Below are 21045 nucleotides of genomic sequence, written 5' to 3'. Positions count from 1 at the left end.
CTTTCCAACAGACACTGGGAGACAAATGTACCTTTCAGCAGGACGATAACCTTAAACACAAGGCCTAATATACAATGAATGTTCCTGAGGGGTCTAGTTACAGTTTTGACTTAAATTGGCTTGAAAATCTATGGCAAGTCTTCAATTGCTGTCTAGCAATGATCAACAACCAAATTTAGAGCGCTTGGAGAACTTTAAAAAATAAAGTTCAAAAAAGCTCTTAGAGACTTACCCAGAAAGACTCACAGCTGTAACCACTGCCAAAGTAGATTATAACAGGTGTGTGAACTTATGTAAATTAGATATTTCTGTATTTCCTTTTCAATACATTTGTAAAAACATGTTTTCAAATTGTTATTATGGGGTATTGTGTGTAGATGGGTGAGAGAAAAATATACTATTTTTCAGGACCTTGTCTTTCAAAGATAATTCTTTAAAAATCCAAATAACTTCACAGATCTTCATTGTAAAGGGTTTTTAAACACTGTTTCCCATGCTTGTTCAATGAACCATAAACAATTAATGAACATGCACCTGTGGAATGGTTGTCAAGACACTAACAGCATTCAGACGGTAGGCAATTAAGGTCACATTCATGAAAACTTAGAATACTAAAGAGGATACTAATGAGGCCTTTCTACTGAAAAACACCAAAAGAAAGATGCCCAGGGTCCCTGCTCTTCTGCGTGAACGTGCCTTAGGCATGCCGCAAGGAGGCATGAGGACTGCAGATGTTGCCAGGGCAATGAATTGCAATGTCCGTACTGTGATAAGCCTAAGAAAGCGCTACAGGGACACAGGACGGACAGCTGATCATCCTCATAGTGGCAGACCACGTGTAACAACACCTGCACAGGATCGGTACATCCGAACATCACACCTGCGGGACAGGTACAGGATGGCAACAACTGCCCGAGTTACACTAGGAAAGTACAATCCCTCCGTCAGTGCTCAGAATGTCTGCAATAAGCTGAGAGAGGCTGTACTGAGGGCTTGTAAAGCCTGTTGTAAGGCTGGTCCTAACCAGACATCACCAGCAACAACGTCACCTATGGGCAGGAACCCACCGTCGGTGGACCAGACAGGACTGGCAAAAAGTGCTCTTCACTGATGAGTCACGGTTTTGTCCCACCAGGGGTGACCCCTGGACAAGGCAGTTAACCCACTGTTCCCTGGTAGCCTTTCATTATAAATAAGAATGTGTTCTTTACTGACTTGCCTAGTTAAATAAAGGTTAAATAATAAAAACATCACTTTGGATCTAAGCAATTACAATTAATACCTGACCATGAATGCCGTGTTCAGACAGGCAGTCCAATACTGATGATTTTTCCATTAATTGGTGTTTTGACCAATCACATCAGATCCTTTTCAGAGCTTTTGTGATTGGTCAAAAGACGAATTTGTGAATAAAAGATCAGAATTGTGCTTGACTGTCTAAATGCAGCCTAAAATACAGTGGAACATTTTAGCCGTGCATGGCATGTTGACAATAGTTGAATAAATCAGATTAATAAACAGAGACGATTAGGCTGAGAACAACACAAGACATTGAGAAAACACAAATACTTGTACATACATTTGTTCCTTATTAAACTATGACCAGTTGCCTACTCACTGGAGTTTGATTTTCTGGGGCTACCAGATAACGTCACTGGCTCCACGGAAACCTAAATTGTGAATGTCTTCCCTTTGACTGAAGCGGTAAACATTTTATTAGAAACAGTGTATCACAACACATTTTCTGTCTTTATATTATTAGCATCCCCATTAGCTGTTGCAAAAGCAGCAGCTACTCTTTCTGGGGACCACATAAAACATGAAACATGACATAATACAGAACATGAATAGACAAGAATAGCTCAAGGACAGAACTACATCAATTAAAAAAATAAATGAAGCCTGTGGACAGACTCACTCGGGAATTAGTTGTAATGAGTGTTTGGTTCAACAATGCATGTCAAGTGTGCCCAGTTCATCTTGATGTAATTCCAGTGAGATGATCCAGAGGACAGAAATTCAAGAGAAGTCCTGAAGTTCTGTCCTCCCTGGCCAAAGTCCCAAAGTATGTGGTCCAAAATGTTTTATAGTAACTATGATCTTCCTTGTGTATATAAGAGTGGTTTGGTTCGTGTCAGAAGCAGAGCGGTTTTCTAGGAAGTCTACACTGTTCTGTAAATATGATCTCATGTACTGCAAACAGGGTCTTCACTGCAATCTCAAAGTGCAAAGTAATTCAGTGAAGATATGGACTATTAATCGAAGGTACTAGTTAACTAGATATTCTCCCAGAGACTGGTTGAAAGGAAATGTTTGAGTCTTTTGTGTAAGACACTGGAGGTCTTTACATTCATAGTGGAACTGGCGAGATCCCCTCAGTAATAGGGGTAATGTTCTCGAATCCTTTCTAAAATTATCCCAGCTTTGTGTAGCTGTATGTGACACAGGAAATAGGGCCAGTTTTCCTGGTCCAGATTAAGCACAAACCAAGACAAAAAAGCTTTTTCAATTGAGTCTCCATTGTCCACGTGTTTGGTTAAGTCGTCTTAGGTCTCTATTCAATCTGTATCGCTGAAGCGTTACAGATTGCGCAATAGAAATGTAAAGATAATTTCCGATTGTGCTGACATACTGTATGTAGCGTTTACCGTGAATGCTAATGCGGGAACCATATCTTTAAATTTCAATCACACTGTAATGTTGAACTTCAGCGATACAAATTGAATAGAACCCTTAATTTGGGTCTGGGAAATGGGCACTAAAGAGTTCAGGGAGTAAAATAATCTGTATACCACACACTGTAAAAAAAAAAAACAATTTAACCAATTGATTAATCAGCATTATTCTGTTAGTTGAGTGGACTTCAAAAAGACAATAATTTGAGCTAATGTTTAAGTGTGTTTACTCAACAATCTCTGCTTGAAGTGAAGTCAGCTGAATTTGTAAAAGCTTGTTGAGAAACTCAAACCGATGCCATCATTATCATATTTCCCAGCATGCTCTCCTGCGGGTTAATTTTCAGAATTGTTTGTTTTAATAACTGTGTTTTTGCATGTACTTTGATTGGTTGATTCATCTTATGCTACACAAACATAAATAACATACATTTTTCTAAACGTATCCAATCTGTTAGTAGTGGACTTTTCTGAGATAGTTTATATGATTTAGGTAGGTCTCCATAATAAATCTTCCCTACCCCGCAGTCATTCTGAATGCAGGTTGCGTGCGATTAAAAGTTTCAGTTGTTGGATATCCTTACTCTGGCTGGATTCCAATAGGGATTACACATCACTGCAAGCCAGCATAATGTGATTTGTAGGTTTGATGTGGCCTGTAAATTAGGAGTTTCAGACTTCTGTGTTAGGGTCTAATTAGGCCCTCAGAGAAAGGCCTTATGATTTATGTAATGTATTGTCATAAAGAGTTGAATTTTAAAGATAACATATTCACTTAGACACTCACTTGGTGAAGGCTACGGTACTGAAAACCATTGAACACAACAACCATGTTTCTGTTGCTAACAAATACAGCCATGGGTGGTAATTACAATTCACTCGAAAGGCTGGGAAATGTGAACAGTTCTCTGGTAAATATGCAAATACGGTAGAATATATTCTCAAATTAAATTATATGTTCACTCAACATAAAATTCAAAGTCGAGTGAACAAATTTTGAGCAACCTCACAATCCTGTTGCAGCTGGTTGTCTTACAATTGTAGGTTGAATCAACTTCAATGCTATTTTGTTGCTATTTTTCTGCATTTTACAATGCAGTTAAACAAGAGGCCCACCGATATCTACCCCAGGTTTCCACTTGGCTGGTCGCCACTGGGGTTATCAGACTCTGCCTCACCGCTTGCCCTGACCCTCCGACACGCCAGGCGGTCCAGGGACCTTGGGGAGATGCTCTGCGATCGGCAGCGGCAGCAGCAGTGGACCACATCAGCCAGATCGGCCCGGAAGGAGGGCGTGAAAAAGCCGTATATCACTGGGTCGCAGCATGTGTTGAGGTTGCCGAAGACGAAAAGGGCGTGGTGGACATACTCGGGCGTCTCCTGAAGCATGGCCGGCTGGAACCAGTACCAGATACCCAGGAGGTAGTAGGGCGTCCAGCAGATCACGAAGGACGCCACGATCACGATGGTCATCTTCAGGGTCTTCATTCGGGCCTTGGGGATCATGTCTGTGCCACTTCGCCTCAGGCATGGCGCCCCACCTGGAGTGATTTCATACATACACAGTTTGTGAGTAGAAATGGAATAGTACTATGTAAATTGAAGGTTGTGATGCCCTGAGTCTTCCTGACCATGTGACCCGACCAGGACCTGCCTCTGTTTGATTGATTAATTTGTACTAGATGTACAAAAATATGAGATTTTCCTGATCAGACAGTAACACATTTTGGCCCTAAATATGACAAGTATGTGTTGTCAAAACGTTCCATAGTCAAGTATATCACATGGGAGCAAAGAATGAAGTGTGCAGTCTCTTCACCTTTTACACTAACACACACACACAGACAAACACACACACACCTTTGCCTTTGTGCATCTGACGGCTGATCTCGATGAGGATGCGGGTGTAGCAGAAGCTCATTACTAACAGGGGGAACACATAAAGCGTGACAAAGTGAAACATGTTGTAGGCCGTCTCTTGCCAGCGATGGTGGAAGCTTCCATGCGTCACACACTGAGTGAATTCCACTCCCTCTGCTTTGATTGCTCGAAAGATGAACAGCTATGAGAGAAAGAGAGACAAAGGGGAAGTGAGAAATCATGATAAAGATATATCAATCAATCAACAAAATGTGTCATCTCGAGCCCTTTTGACTCTAACAGTTGTCGCAAAGGTCTTTAAAGTAAACTGGACCTATGCATACTAAAGCACAGTGGCAAGGAAAATCTCCCTAGAGGGAAGAAACCTAGAGACAAATGAGATTCAGGGCTCAATTCAATCGAGATAGAGTGATTGAAATTTAAAGGCAATGTTTCTGCATCCTTGGAGACTGCATTCACAGTAAACGCTGCCTATGCTGGCTCAATCAGAAATTACCTTCAAATTCCAATAGCGCTATAGCGCTGAACTGTTGCGATACGGATTGAATCAAGCCCTCAGAGGGTGGGGCCCATTCTCTGGCTGTATAGGATAGAGGATATGTAGCACCCATCCGAAATAAAGGAAGAGTATTTCTGTCTGTAATAAAGCCCCTTTGTGGGGAAAAACACATTTTGATTGGCTGGGCCTGGCTCCCCCGTGCATGGGCCTGGCTCCCAAGTGGGTGGGCCTATTCCCTCCCAGGCCCACCCATGGCTGCGCCCATGCCCAGTTATGTGAAATCCATAGATTAGGGCCTAATGAATTTATTTAAATGAACTGATTTCCTCATATGAACTGTAACTCAGCAACATTTTGGCGTTTATATTTTTGTTCAGTAAGTGGAGTGAAGAAAAGTATAATTACAAAGGAATGACGCACATGCAGCAGCCTTTTAATGACCTAATCAGAAATCTATTACAAAATCAATCTATTCTAATCTGTTAGAATGATGATTCCTTTCAATCCAGTTTCTGCACCAGAGGTGATGATATAGAAGTGTTATAATACACTACATGAATGAAAGTTTGTGGACACCTGCGCGTTGAACATCTCATCCAAAATCATGGGTATTACTAAGGAGTTGGCCCCCCCATTGCTGCTATAACAGCCTTCACTCTTGGAAGGATTTCCACTAGATGTTGGAACATTTCTGTGGGGACTTGCTTCCATTCAGCCACAAGAGCTCTAGTGAGGTTGTGCACTGATGTTGGGCGATTAGGCCTGGCTCGCAGTCGGCGTTCCAATTCATCCCAAAGGTGTTCGATGGGGTTGAAGTCAGGACTCTGTGCAACTTCTTCCACACTGATCTCGACAAACCATTTCTGTATGGACCTCACTTTGTGCACGGGGGCATTGTGATGCTGAAACAGGAAAGGGTCTTCCCCAAACTGTTGCCACAAAGTTGGAAGCACAGAATTGTCTAGAATGTCATTGTATAGTGTAGTTGTCATGTATTGTCATGTTGTGTCCTGTTCCTGTTCTTTCTCTTCACCCTGTCTCCCTCTGCTGGTCGTATTAGGTTACCTTTTCTTCCCCTCTTTCCCCCAGCTGTTCCTTGTCTTCTCTAACTACCTCGTTCACCCCTTTTCCCACCTGTTCCCTTTTTCCCTCTGATTAGTTCTCTATATCTCTCTCTGTTTCTGCTTCTGTCTTTGTCGGATTCTCGTTTGTGTTACTCATGCCTGAACCAGACTATCGTCGTGTTTGCTGCAACCTTGTCCTGTCCTGTCGGAATCTGCCTGTTCATCTAACCTTGTCCTGTCCTGTCGGAATCTGCCTGTCCATCTGAGCCTACGTGTGTTTCGTCATTAAAGAAACTCTGTTTTGTTAATTCGCTTTTGGGTCCTCATTCACGCACCTGACAGAAGAATCCGACCAAGAATGGACCCAGCGACTTCGGATCCTCTCCACTCAGCCGTCGAGATCCAGGGAGCGATGCTAGGCAGACACGAGCAGGAATTGTCTGCTGCTCGACATGCCGTTGAGACCCTGGCCACCCAAGTCTCCAACCTCACAGAACAGGTTCACCATCTCCGCCTCGATCCACCGGCCACTTCCAGGGCTTTCGAATCTCCGGAGCCCAGAATCAATAACCCGCCGTGTTACTCTGGGGAACCCACTGAATGCCGCTCGTTCCTCACCCAGTGTGATATTGTGTTTTCTCTCCAGCCCAACACTTACTCCAGGAGCACTGCTCGTATCGCCTACGTCATATCTCTCCTTACTGGACGGGCTCGTGAGTGGGGCACGGCAATCTGGGAGGCAAGGGCTGAGTGTACTAACCAGTATCAGGACTTTAAGGAGGAGATGATACGGGTTTTTGATCGATCTGTTTTTGGGGAGGAGGCTTCCAGGGTCCTGTCTTCCCTATGTCAAGGTAATCGATCCATAACAGACTACTCTATTGAGTTTCGCACTCTTGCTGCCTCCAGTGGCTGGAACGAGCCGGCTTTGCTCGCTCGTTTTCTGGAGGGTCTCCGCGCAGAGGTAAAGGATGAGATTCTCTCCCGGGAGGTTCCTTCCAGCGTGGATTCCTTGATTGAACTCGCTATTCGCATTGAGCGACGGGTTGATCTTCGTCACCGAGCTCGTGGAAAGGAGCTCGCGTTCTCCGTTGCCCCCCTCTCCGCATCACTACCATCTTCCTCTGCCGGCTCGGGTGCTGAGCCTATGCAGCTGGGAGGTATCCGCATCTCGACTAAAGAGAGGGAACGGAGAATCACCAACCGCCTCTGTCTCTATTGCGGTTCCGCTGGTCATTTTGTCACTTCATGTCCAGTAAAAGCCAGAGCTCATCAGTAAGCGGAGGGCTACTGGTGAGCGCTACTACTCCTGTCTCTCCTTCAAGATCCTGCACTACCTTGTCGGTCCATCTACGCTGGACCGGTTCGTCAGCTTCCTGCAGTGCCTTGATAGACTCTGGGGCGGAGGGCTGTTTTATGGACGAGACCTGGGCTCGGGAACATGACATTCCTCTCAGACAGTTAAGGGAGCCCACGGCCTTGTTCGCCTTGGATGGTAGTCCTCTCCCCAGGATTCAGCGTGAGACGCTACCTTTAACCCTCACTGTCTCTGGTAATCATAGCGAAACCATTTCTTTTTTAATTTTTCGTTCACCTTTTACACCTGTTGTTTTGGGCCATCCCTGGCTAGTTTGTCATAATCCTTCTATTAATTGGTCTAGTAATTCTATCCTCTCCTGGAACGTCTCTTGTCATGTGAAATGTTTAATGTCTGCTATCCCTCCTGTTTCCTCTGTCTCTTCTTCACAGGAGGAGCCTGGTGATTTGACAGGGGTGCCGGAGGAATATCACGATCTGCGCACGGTGTTCAGTCGGTCCAGGGCCACCTCTCTTCCTCCACACCGGTCGTATGATTGTAGTATTGATCTCCTTCCGGGAACCACTCCCCCCCGGGGTAGACTATACTCTCTGTCGGCTCCCGAACGTAAGGCTCTCGAAGATTATTTGTCTGTAGCTCTTGCCGCCGGTACCATAGTCCCCTCCTCCTCTCCCGCCGGAGCGGGGTTTTTTTTTGTTAAGAAGAAGGACGGGTCCCTGCGCCCCTGCATAGATTATCGAGGGCTGAATGACATAACAGTGAAGAATCGTTATCCGCTTCCTCTTATGTCTTCAGCCTTCGAGATCCTGCAGGGAGCCAGGTTTTTCACTAAGTTGGACCTTCGTAACGCTTACCATCTCGTGCGCATCAGGGAGGGGGACGAGTGGAAGACGGCGTTTAACACTCCGTTAGGGCACTTTGAATACCGGGTTCTTCCTTTCGGCCTCGCTAACGCTCCAGCTGTCTTTCAGGCATTAGTCAATGATGTCCTGAGAGACATGCTGAACATCTTTGTTTTCGTTTACCTTGACGATATCCTGATTTTTTCACCGTCACTCCAGATTCATGTTCAGCACGTTCAACGTGTCCTCCAGCGCCTTTTAGAGAATTGTCTTTTTGTGAAGGCTGAGAAGTGCACTTTTCATGCCTCCTCCGTCACATTTCTCGGTTCTGTTATTTCCGCTGAAGGCATTAAGATGGATCCCGCTAAGGTCCAAGCTGTCATTGATTGGCCCGTCCCTAAGTCACGCGTCGAGCTGCAGCGCTTTCTCGGCTTCGCGAACTTCTATCGTCGTTTCATCCGTAATTTCGGTCAGGTGGCAGCTCCTCTCACAGCCCTTACTTCTGTCAAGACGTGCTTTAAGTGGTCCGTTTCCGCCCAGGGAGCTTTTGATCTCCTCAAGAATCGTTTTACATCCGCACCTATCCTTGTTACACCTGACGTCTCTAGACAGTTCGTTGTCGAGGTTGACGCGTCAGAGGTGGGCGTGGGAGCCATTCTTTCTCAGCGCTCCCTCTCTGACGACAAGGTCCACCCTTGCGCGTATTTTTCTCATCGCCTGTCGCCGTCGGAACGTAACTATGATGTGGGAAACCGCAAACTGCTCGCCATCCGCTTAGCCCTAGGCGAATGGCGACAGTGGTTGGAGGGGGCGACCGTTCCTTTTGTCGTTTGGACTGACCATAGGAACCTTGAGTACATCCGTTCTGCCAAACGACTTAATGCGCGTCAGGCGCGCTGGGCGCTGTTTTTTGCTCGTTTCGAGTTCGTGATTTCTTATCGTCCGGGCTCTAAGAACACCAAGCCTGATGCTTTATCTCGTCTCTTCAGTTCTTCAGTAGCCTCCACTGACCCCGAGGGGATTCTCCCTGAGGGGCGTGTTGTCGGGTTGACTGTCTGGGGAATTGAGAGGCAGGTAAAGCAAGCACTCACTCACACTCCGTCGCCGCGCGCTTGTCCTAGGAACCTTCTTTTCGTTCCCGTTCCTACTCGTCTGGCCGTTCTTCAGTGGGCTCACTCTGCCAAGTTAGCCGGCCACCCTGGCGTTCGGGGTACGCTTGCTTCCATTCGCCAGCGTTTTTGGTGGCCCACCCGGGAGCATGACACGCGTCGTTTCGTGGCTGCTTGTTCGGTCTGCGCGCAGACTAAGTCCGGTAACTCCCCTCCTGCCGGCCGTCTCAGGCCGCTTCCCATTCCCTCTCGACCGTGGTCTCACATCGCCTTAGATTTTATCACCGGACTGCCTTCGTCAGCGGGGAAGACTGTTATTCTTACGGTTGTCGATAGGTTCTCTAAGGCGGCTCATTTTATTCCCCTTGCTAAGCTTCCTTCTGCTAAAGAGACGGCACAAATCATCATCGAGAATGTTTTCAGAATTCATGGCCTTCCGTCAGACGTCGTTTCGGACAGAGGTCCGCAATTCACGTCTCAATTTTGGAGGGAGTTTTGCCGTTTGATTGGGGCTTCCGTCAGTCTCTCTTCCGGCTTTCACCCCCAGTCTAACGGTCAAGCAGAACGGGCCAATCAGACTATTGGTCGCATCTTACGCAGTCTTTCTTTTCGCAACCCTGCGTCTTGGTCAGAACAGCTCCCCTGGGCAGAATACGCCCACAACTCGCTTCCTTCGTCTGCGACCGGGCTATCTCCTTTTCAGAGTAGCCTCGGGTACCAGCCTCCGCTGTTCTCATCTCAGTTCGCCGAGTCCAGCGTCCCCTCCGCTCAGGCTTTTGTCCAACGTTGCGAGCGCACCTGGAAGAGGGTCAGGTCTGCACTTTGCCGTTATAGGGCGCAGACTGTGAGAGCTGCTAATAAGCGTAGAACTAAGAGTCCTAGATATTGTCGCGGTCAGAGAGTTTGGCTCTCCACTCAGAACCTTCCCCTTAAGACAGCTTCTCGCAAGTTGACCCCGCGGTTCATTGGTCCGTTCCGTATTTCTCAGATCATTAATCCTGTCGCAGTGCGACTTCTTCTTCCGCGATATCTTCGTCGCGTCCACCCGGTCTTCCATGTCTCCTGTGTTAAGCCCGTTCTTCGCGCCCCCGCTCGTCTCCCCCCCCCCCCCCCATCCTTGTCGAGGGCGCACCTATCTACAGGGTCCGTAAGATTTTGGACATGCGTCCTCGGGGCCGTGGTCACCAGTACCTAGTGGATTGGGAGGGGTACGGTCCTGAGGAAAGGAGTTGGGTTCCCTCTCGGGACGTGCTGGACCGTTCGCTGATCGATGATTTCCTCCGTTGCCGCCAGGTTTCCTCCTCGAGTGCGCCAGGAGGCGCTCGGTGAGTGGGGGGGTACTGTCATGTATTGTCATGTTGTGTCCTGTTCCTGTTCTTTCTCTTCACCCTGTCTCCCTCTGCTGGTCGTATTAGGTTACCTTTTCTTCCCCTCTTTCCCCCAGCTGTTCCTTGTCTTCTCTAACTACCTCGTTCACCCCTTTTCCCACCTGTTCCCTTTTTCCCTCTGATTAGGTCTCTATATCTCTCTCTGTTTCTGCTTCTGTCTTTGTCGGATTCTCGTTTGTGTTACTCATGCCTGAACCAGACTATCGTCGTGTTTGCTGCAACCTTGTCCTGTCCTGTCGGAATCTGCCTGTTCATCTAACCTTGTCCTGTCCTGTCGGAATCTGCCTGTCCATCTGAGCCTACGTGTGTTTCGTCATTAAAGAAACTCTGTTTTGTTAATTCGCTTTTGGGTCCTCATTCACGCACCTGACAGTAGTGTTAAGGTGTCCCTTCACTGGAACTAAGGGGCCTAGCCCGAACCATGAAAAACAGTCCCAGACCATTATTCCGCCTCCATCAAACGTTATAGTTGGCATTATGCATTAGGGCAGGTTGTGTTCTCCTCCACCAAAGACAGATTGGTCCGTCGGACTGCCAGATGGTGACGTGATATATCACTCCAGAGAATACGTTTCCACTGCTCCAGAGTCCAATGGTGGTGAGCTTTACACCACTCCAGCCAACATTCGGCATTGCGCATGGTGATCTTAGGCTTCTGTGCGGCTGCTCGGCCATGGAAACCAATTTCATGCAGCCCCCGCTGAACAGTCCTTGTGCTGACGTTGCTTCCAGAGGCAGTTTTCAACTCGGTTGTGAGTGTGAAAACTGAGGAGAGACGATTTTTACGAGCTACGCGTTTCCGCACTCAGTGGTCCCGTTCTGTGAGCTTGTGTGTTCCATTACTTCGCAGCTGAGCCGTTGGTGCACCTAGACATGTATATTTTTGTCAGCAAATTTTCACAAATCTTCTCCATTACCTGCACTGTAAATAAATACCACCTATTTATGCACCTGATCTACTGACTCCGTCTGCTTCTCTATTTTAACACTGAGCACAAGTGTGAGATGGTTAGGCCAATGCTTCGTGTTATTGTTGAGGGTGGCAATAAATTCATACACTTTCCGTAAGAGCTGGTACTAGATATCGGGAATGGAGGAAATTAACTGTCTATGCTTTTATCTTTTCCACTGTATTTTTTTCATTTTGCTGGATGATAACTTCCTATTAATGCAAATTCTTGCACATTCTCAGTAATTAATTTGATTAATGACAGACTGTCATACACTCCACTTCTTCTTGCTAGCTATTTTCCACTTCCTCCAGCACTAGTACACACATTGTCACACCCTGATCTGTTTCACCTGTCTTCTACTTGTCTCGATCCTCCACCAAGTGGCTCCTATTTTTCCCCATTATCCCCTGTGTATTTATACCCGCATTTTCGTTTTTTCCGTTGCCTGACTCGGACCAGCTCTGCAACACAGTCTCCCTCCAAGGAGCCACCATTGGAAGACATGAGGAGTTACTTCATAACCTTGTGGAGAGAAACTAACCTGCCGGGTGTTTCTCTCCCAGTGCTCCCTAATCTTCGAGCTATAGCCCTCTTAGTTTCCTTCGGATCGTTTGAAGATAGCGTATCTTATAATGCTGATGTCCGGGAGGGGGCTCGCATAGGCTACGGCGGTGTGGGAGCAGCAATCCACCATTTGCCTTAGTCTGGTGGATTTCATGGAGGAGGTAAAGAAGGTGTTTGGAAGCTACTTTGGCTGCGTCAAGACTCCCGTAGTGTGGCAGACTACGCGGTAGATTTTCACACATTGGCCACCGACAGTGCCTGGAACCTGGAGTCCCTGTTCGAAACCTTCCTTCGCGGACTATCGGAGGGAATTAAAGATGAGCTCGCAGCCAGGGAACTGCCCATGGACCTCGGCTCCCTCATAGCCTTGACCATTAGGATCAATGAGCTGTTACGGGAATGCAGCAGGGAAAGGTCTGTTCCTGGCCACACGCGCTTGTTCACGGGTTCCCCCTCGCCTCCGAAGAATCGCGGAAGTCCCCGACGCCTGCATTCCCTCGGGAATCATCGAGGACTGTCGACTCATCTTCACTGGAGCCCATGCAACTGAGCATGGCTAGATTGTCTCCTGAGGAATGTTTACACAGACTGAGCTCCAAAAGTTGTATTGTGGTACTTCAGGAAATTACATATCCACCTGTCCAATAAAATACCAGGCTCATCAGTACAGTAGGTATGAGTACGCTGGTGGGCCATACAGGGAGTCTCCCATCTCCCATTACTCATACTCCTCTCCATGCTATCCTGCTGTGGGGTGACCCCTCTCCATTCCCATGGAAGCCAGAGCGTTGGACGGATGCTCTATTGGCAGGGTCACTGACAGTACTGGTCCCATCAGTCTGCGAGTGTCAGGTCACCACAGTGGTTGTGGTTCTGGCTGCAGGGTTCATTCATGCATCCGCCTCCCCGACTGGCTCAGGGTTCTTCTTTGTCAAGAAGAAGGAAAAGGCCCTGCGCCAGTGTATCGACTACCAGGGCCTTAATGACATCACAGTAAAAATACCTTACCCTCTACCACTCCTCTCCTCGGCTTTCGAGCCTCTCCAGGGGGTGACCATTTTCTTGAAGTTGGACCTTTGGAACACCTGGGAATGAGACGAATGGAAGACAGCATTTAACACAGCTAGCAGGCACTATGAGTACCTGGTTATGCCATTCGGACTGACCAACGCTCCCGCAGTATTCCAGGCCCTGGTCAACAACATGATGAACAGTTTCATCCAAGAGAGCATGTTCTCCACGTCCAACAAGTACTCAAGCACCTCCTGGAGAACCAGTTGTTTGTTAAAGGATATTTTCTGGAATACGTCATCGCTGCAGGGAACATTCAGATGGATCCTAACAAGGTGAGAGCGATGGTGGAGTGGCCCCATCCCACATCGAGAGTGCAGCTTCAACATTTCCTGGGATTTGCACATTTCTACCGGCGCTTCATCAGGGGCTACAGCACGCTGGCTTCCCCCCTCTCTGCACTCACCTCACCCAAGATTCAGTTCATGTGGTCACAAGCTGCTGACTGGTCATTTTCGGATTCACTACAGGCTCCATCTTAATCCATCCGGACTCATCCCGTCAGCTTGTGATGGAGGTCGACGCCTCGGACGTTGGAGTGGAGGCCGTCCTGTCCCAGCTTTCTGCCCAGGATCAAAAGCTGCATCCCTGCCCTTTCCTGTCCCGTCGTCTTAATCCCGCTGAGAGGAACTACGACGTGGGAAATAGGGAACTTCATGCAGTCATGATGTCCCTGGAGGAGTGGAGACACTGGCTAGAAGGGGCGGAACATCCATTCTTAGTGTGGACTGGCCATAAGAATCTGGAATATCTCTGCACCGCCAAGGGCCTCAACTCAGGCTCGTTGGGATATGTTGTTCACTCGTTAGCCAGGCCCCCTCACGGGTCCGTCTGGGAACACTGCACCTTGCGAACCAAGTTCTCGATAACCCAGACGAGTGTAGCTGCCAGACAGGAGGTAGGGAGGATGGTCTCTGTGTCAGACGGTGTAGCTGCGGAGTTATGCAGGCGAGAAAGGGCATCAGGCTTCACATTCTTGGATCCAGAGTGGTAGGAGATGGTAAAATTAAAATGAGTGAACAACAGCCTGAGTTGAGGTTCCTGGCGTCTCCACGTTCGTCGCCGCCTGCACTGTGTGAGTGCAGAATAAGACTCTGCGGCAAGCTGTGGCAGGCCTCCTACAACCACTCCCTGTTCCTCACCGCCCATGGTCTCATATATCCCTGGACTTTGTCACTGGTTTCCCTCCATCTGATGGCAACATCACCATCCTTATGGTAGTGGATATGTTTTCCAAAGCCGCCTATTTCATTCCCCTTCAGCATGTCTTCCGGATCCATGGACTTCTGGTTGACATGGTCTCTGATCGTGGTCCTCATTTCTCGTCCCGATTCTGGAAGGCGTTCTGCACCCTCATTGGGTCATCTGCCAGCCTGTCCTCAAGGGTTTCATCCTCACTCTAAAGGCCAGTCGGAGAGAGCCTATCTGGACCTGGAGACAATCCTTTGTTGCCTCGTCTCTGCCAACCCCACCACCTGGAATCAGCAACTTGTGTGGAGTACACCCGCAACACCCTTCCCTGCTCGGCCACTGGTGTCTCGCCCTTCGAGTGTTCCGTCCACTCTTCAACCACCTCCATGTACGGGTGACAGGCTGACCACCACCGGACCCCGGTTCCCTGCTATCATTAGGGGCAGAGGGTATGGCTCTCCACTCAGGATCTGCCCCTCTGGGTCGAGTCCCGTAAACTTTCCCCTGCTTTATCGGCCCTTTCCCAATCTCTAAAATACTTAGCCCCACGGCAGTTGGTCTTCTGGTCTTCTACCAGAGTGTTTCCTGTTTCTCCTGTTCTCAAGTTCTTGTTTTCTAGTCTTCCCGGTTCTGAACTCTCTGCCTGTCCTGAACCTGCATGCCGTTCTATCCCTGGGTCATATCCTGAGTCGTGACACATCAATGTTAATTAGAATATTTTCTCTGGCTTTGTCAGCTTTGCAGACACCTCTATCAGACACACTAATCTCCTATAATTACACAAAACACAATGGCACAGGGAACCAGATGATAATAACTTCCCTTCCCTTGTAACACATTCCATCATAATTTCCCCATATCTATAGCTATCCTAGCAGGCAAAAGTTGGTGACATAATTTATTATGATGACATATGATTGTAAATTGGTTTTCTGGTTGTAGAAACGTCAGAGATATTACATCTAGGTAAATGTTTCTTTCTGGGCTAGTTTAAAAATAGTATATACCCATGACGTCAGAATAACGCCACTGTAACCAGTTTTGCCAGCTGGGATAGCTTCACTTCGCTATTGTATTTTTGCCGCTGTTTTTGATGAGGGTGTTTGCCATTGTTCTGCTGTATTGAAGTGCTAATTAAATCGGCCTGCAGTTACCTCCCACTGGGCACAGACGTCATTTCAACGTCTACTTTGGATTTACATTTGGTAGAGTTGTCAACTAACATGAATTCAACTTGAAATCAACAAAAAAATGACCATATCATTGGATTTAGGTTAAAAGTTGGGTGAAAAAAATACGAATCCAATCCATTTCCCACATTGAGTCAACATCATCACATCTCTAAATGACGTGGAAACAACTTTTATTCAACCATGCTTTGTGCTGAATTACTTTAACCGCTTGCCATCTCCACCAATCCTTGAAAGTCATTGGTCAATTAGTACGCATGAACAAGGAAACACTCAAAATGAGATGGCTTCAGTCGGCACATATCTACTTGATTATCATAATGTAAAGTGTGTGCGTGTGTGCCTGCGTGTGTGCGTGCGTGGGTGCTTAGTAAATTAGATGGACTCTTCACAGCCGCAGTCAACAGTGCTGTGTTTAGTCACCATAAGATGGGTTGCCTTAATTGCTTAACCAGGAACATGCATTTGCTGTAGAATGACCATCCATGTCAAGCATGTGCGTGTGGTTGGGAAAGGGGGCATATTGATCTGTCCACAACTCACCACCAAACCTCCTGTCTTAAGCTGTCTAACATCTGTCCCTTCTCCACGTTCGACTGGCTCCCCCGCCTTGTGTCTCTCCCTCTGTCCCTCTTCCTACAGCAGAAGTTCTGTGTTTTTCCCTTCTTCCTGTTCATTTGGAACACCATTTACTGACTAGCACCTCAAAGGTCGCATCCACTTACAGCCAGAAAGGTCACCTCTACGAGACTCTGACATTAAGGGGATTGGATTTGTGGAAACTCTCTCTCTCTGTGACAGTAAAAACAAGGAGGGAACACTCAGCTTTCCTTCCCAGCATGGTTAGATTTCTATTTTCTCTTAGTGCAGTGTAAGGAGACCTTCAACTATGAACTGTAATTGATGGAGTGTTCAAAGTACTTTACGTCCGACTACAAATTGATCTGTGAGCATGGAATAAAATCTACTCCCACATTTAAAACAATTCAAATCAAATTCAGTGCTTATTGGCATGAAATACATGTAAATAGAAAAATATTACAAAATAAATTATTTGAATATGAGTAAAATTGCATAAATCCACATGCTTTGTTTCTAAAGACCAATTGACAATACATCTCATATTTTTGGATATACAGTACTTACATTTGAGTGAACACAATCTCTGTCTCCCTCCCTGCCTTCTCTCTCTCCCTACTTGTCAGGGTGGGTAAAGGCTTATGTCATTCACAGCCCTACTGTTTGGATTGAGGTGGGACTATTATCAATATGCAGGTGACCTCCTGAGCCAATTTAATCATTTTATTTGATCATAGAAACACTTTGTTACCAAACTGACAAATGCTTTAGCTGCTTCCATTTCTAAGCCATTCAACTCACATTACTAAAGCCATCAATCAAGAGCTGGTGTGCTTGTCCTATTGAATTAAAGTTGAATACACTGAATGCTCTCTATTTTGCTGAGAGATTATTTCCTAACAATGCACCACCCACCTACCCATAGGACTTAATTTGATTGGCAGATCACTGACAGTATGCTCTATTGTGTGAGGAAGACAGTGAACAACTTAAGCTCGATTGCTGCCCTGCAGTCTTACTAGCCAAGAATCCAAACAGAATAGCGCTCCATTTCACTATTGCTCCAATACACTGATTCATTCTGGACCTGTTCCATCAGAAGGGCACTTGGACCGGCTAGAGAGTATTCCTCTAAGAAAATATAGGAATGTTTAGTCTACAACTCACGTGGACAAATGTTGCCCAACAAAATATTTTTGTTGGGCAACATTTGTGGATGGTGATCCTGTCATCGACCGATTCGTTATGCATAAACGTTACAGACATAGGCGCAAATGATTAATTGAATGCGTGCGTGCGCAAGGTGATTCAGTGAAGGGAAACCATAATGAAATAGAGTGATAATCAGTGTGGATAGCAGGCTAGTAACAGCAATCTCAAATGGACCACTGACTTCCTAACATAAGAGAGAAATACAAGACTTACTAATGAATATCCATGTTGTTATGTTGTAGTCTGAGAACAATGTAGTGGCTACCGTATGTACACCCACCTGTGGGGAGGCCAGGAGCAAGCTGAGGACCCAGGCAACCAGCAGCATCCTCTTGTTCCTGCGTCCGGCGTCCAGCGCATCCAGTGGATGCAGAATAGCATGGTGGCGATCCAGGCTGACCACCACCAGGATGAAGGCAGACGAGTGCATGGCAAACAGCTTGAGGAAGCACAGCAGCTTGCACATGGCATCACCGGCGTACCACTGTACGGTGACGTTCCACGCCGCATCCAGCGGCATCACCACGAACGTCATCACCAGGTCTGCAGAGGCCAGGCTGGCAATGAGTGGACGGAGATGGGCGGCCAGGCGGCGCCCGCGGCCCCGTGCCACACTGATCAGCACAGAGAGGTTGGAGAAGGCAGCGAACACAAAGAGGACCATGGTGGCGGCCACGCGGACGCGGGCAGCGGCGGTGAAGGTGGGAGCCTCCCAGTCCATGAATGATGGAGGGAGGGAGGTGTTAAAAGAGGAGTTCACTACTGGGAACATTGGAGTCACCGATGACATCCTGTCATCCGACATCCTAGGAGGAAGAAGGGAATAAAATCATTATCCTTATCGTCATCATATCCTCATCATCATAATAGTTTTCATTTGTAATGAGCTTTTCATAGGAAGAAATCACTGTTCAAAGTGATTCCCTTTACTTGATTTGGTTTATCTGAAAGGGACAATGCACATTAGTCAACATTTTTATAAATGTGCCAGATTTAGCCAGCCGGATCATTTTCAACGGTTCTAAGTGAAAACATAAATTAATGTAACATTGGCCCAACAAGGACAACATTCTCTTGGCACTAATAATTCATTTTGGATGATGAATATAGGAGCACAGGCACACTGCCAGCTTACTGCCTAAGTGCAGTTTCAGCCTCCTAAAGCTGATATACGGTTTGGCAAATGATAAATGGTTTGGCAGCTGATACCGGTTTGGCAACTGATAAACAATTTTCCAGCTGATAAACGGTTTGGCAGCTGATATACAGTTTGCCAGCTGATAAACGGTTTGGCAGCTGATATACAGTTTGCCAGCTGATAAACAGTTTGGCAGCTGATATACAGTTTGCCAGCTGATAAACGGTTTGGCAGCTGATATACGGTTTGGCAGATGATATACGGTTTGGCAGCTGATAAACGGTTTGGCAGCAGATATACAGTTTAGCAGATGATATACAGTTTAGCAGATGATATACAGTTTGGCAGATGAAAAACAGTTTGCCAGCTGATAAACGGTTTGGCAGCAGATATACAGTTTAGCAGATGATATACAGTTTAGCAGAGGATATACAGTTTGGCAAATGATATACAGTTTGCCAGCTGATATACGGTTTGGCAGCAGATATACAGTTTGCCAGTGTATTCCTTTGCAGCTGCAAAATAAACTAATGATGGGTCCGTTATTTTGACCTCAGTAATATTCCTTAACACCTGCAGTATTTTAAATTATGATAAAGCTTTATAGCTAAGGCAATATAGAATACCAGTATAGATGGGACACCAACTGCTAAGCTAATGGTTGATCAAATATTTTCTCTTCAGTAATGTTCCCTAACAACACCCATCTTAATTTCTGAATTAGGCAGGTTCAACAGGTCATACATACAGTACCAGTTTGGACACACCTACTTATTCAAGGGTTTTTCTTTATTTGTACTATTTTCTACGTTGTAGAATAATGGTTAGAGCGTTGGACTAGTAACCGGAAGGTTGCAAGTTCAAACCCCCAAGCTGTCGTTCTGTCCCTGAACAGGCAGTTAACCCACTGTTCCTAGGCCGTCATTGAAAAATAAGAATTTGTTCTTAACTGACTTGCCTAGTTAAATAAAGGTAAAATAAATGTATTAACCAAAACATTTTTCATTTAAATCATTTTATATTTTATATTCTTCAAAGTAGCCACTGCATTGATGACAGCTTTGCACACTCTTGGCATTCTCTCAACCAGCTTCACCTGGAATGCTTTTCCAACAGTCTTGAAGGAGTTCCCACATATGCTGAGCACTTGCTGGCTGCTTTTCCTTCGCTCTGCAGTACAACTCATGCCAAACCATCTCAATTGGGTTGAGGTTGGGTGATTGTGGAGGCCAGGTCATCTGATGCAGCACTCCATCACTCTCCTTCTTGGTCAAATAGCCCTTACATAGCCTGTAGGTGTGTTGGGTCATTGTCCTGTTGAAAAACAATTGATAGTCGCACTAAGCTCAAACCAGATGGTATGGTTTATTGCTGCAGAATGCTGTGGTAGCCATGCTGGTTGAGTGTGCATTGAATTCTAAATAAATCACAGACAGTATCTCCAGCAAAGCACCCCCACAACAACATGACAATGGGCCTCAGGATCTCATCACCGTATCTCTGTGCATTCAAATTGCCATTGATAAAATGCTTAATGTGTTCGTTGTCTGTAGCTTATGCTTTCCCATACCATAACCCCACTGCCAAGGTTGACATCAGCAAAATGCTGCAATCTGCCCGATACAGTTGAAACCGGTATTCATCCGTGAAGAGCACATTTCTCCAGCTTGCCAGTGGCCATCGAAGGTGAGCATTTGCCCACTGAAGTCTGTTACAATGCCGAACTGCAGTCAGGTCAAGACCCTGGTGAGGATGACGAGCATAAAGATGAGCTTCCCTGAGACAGTTTCTGACAGAAATTTGGTTGTGCAAACCAACAGTTTCATCAGCTGTCCGGGTTGCTCGTCTCAAATGATCCCGCAGGCGAAGAAGCCGGATGTGGAGGTCATGGGCTGGCGTGGTTACACTTGGTCTGCGGTTGTGAGAAATGAACATTATATTTTCTGGCAATATCTTTGGTGGACATTCCTGCAGTCAGCATGCCAATTGCACGCTCCCTCAAAAGTTGAGACATCTGTGGCAAAACTGCACATTTTAGAGTGGCCTTTTATTGTCCCCAGCACAAGGTGCACCTGTGTAATGAGCATGGTTTTTAATCAGCTTCTTGATATGCTACACCTGTCATGCTACACCTGTCATGTGGATGGGTTATCTTGGCAAAGGAGAAATGCTCACTAACAGGGATGTAAACAAATTTTTGAACAAAATGTGATAGAAATAAGGTATTTGTGCGTATGGTGCTGGGTTTTTTATGCGCAACAGTTTTCCATGTGCATCAAGATTGGTCAACCACCCAAAGGACATCCAGGCAACTTGACACAGCTGTGGGAAGAATTGGAAGAATGGAGGGGATGGCTGCCATTTTACCTGC

General features: G+C 46.5%; 1 protein-coding gene across 1 annotated transcript; it reads right to left on the bottom strand.

Moving 5' to 3' along the window:
* Window positions 1–1434: 1434 nt before the first annotated feature.
* LOC110496352 (gonadotropin-releasing hormone II receptor-like) lies at window positions 1435–18341 on the bottom strand. The gene is made up of 3 exons (XM_021572194.2): window positions 17817–18341; window positions 4536–4737; window positions 1435–4216 (listed from the first exon to the last, which is right to left on the bottom strand). The coding sequence occupies exons 1-3, from the start codon at window positions 18339–18341 to the stop codon at window positions 3798–3800; spliced, it is 1146 nt and encodes a 381-aa protein (XP_021427869.2). The 3' UTR covers window positions 1435–3797.
* Window positions 18342–21045: the final 2704 nt, after the last annotated feature.

The sequence above is a fragment of the Oncorhynchus mykiss genome, chromosome 18, assembly GCF_013265735.2.
Source record: "Oncorhynchus mykiss isolate Arlee chromosome 18, USDA_OmykA_1.1, whole genome shotgun sequence".
In the NCBI taxonomy this organism is placed as follows: Eukaryota; Metazoa; Chordata; class Actinopteri; order Salmoniformes; family Salmonidae; genus Oncorhynchus; species Oncorhynchus mykiss.
Note: the sequence above shows the minus strand (reverse complement) of the source record. Positions and strands in the feature narration are given on the sequence as shown.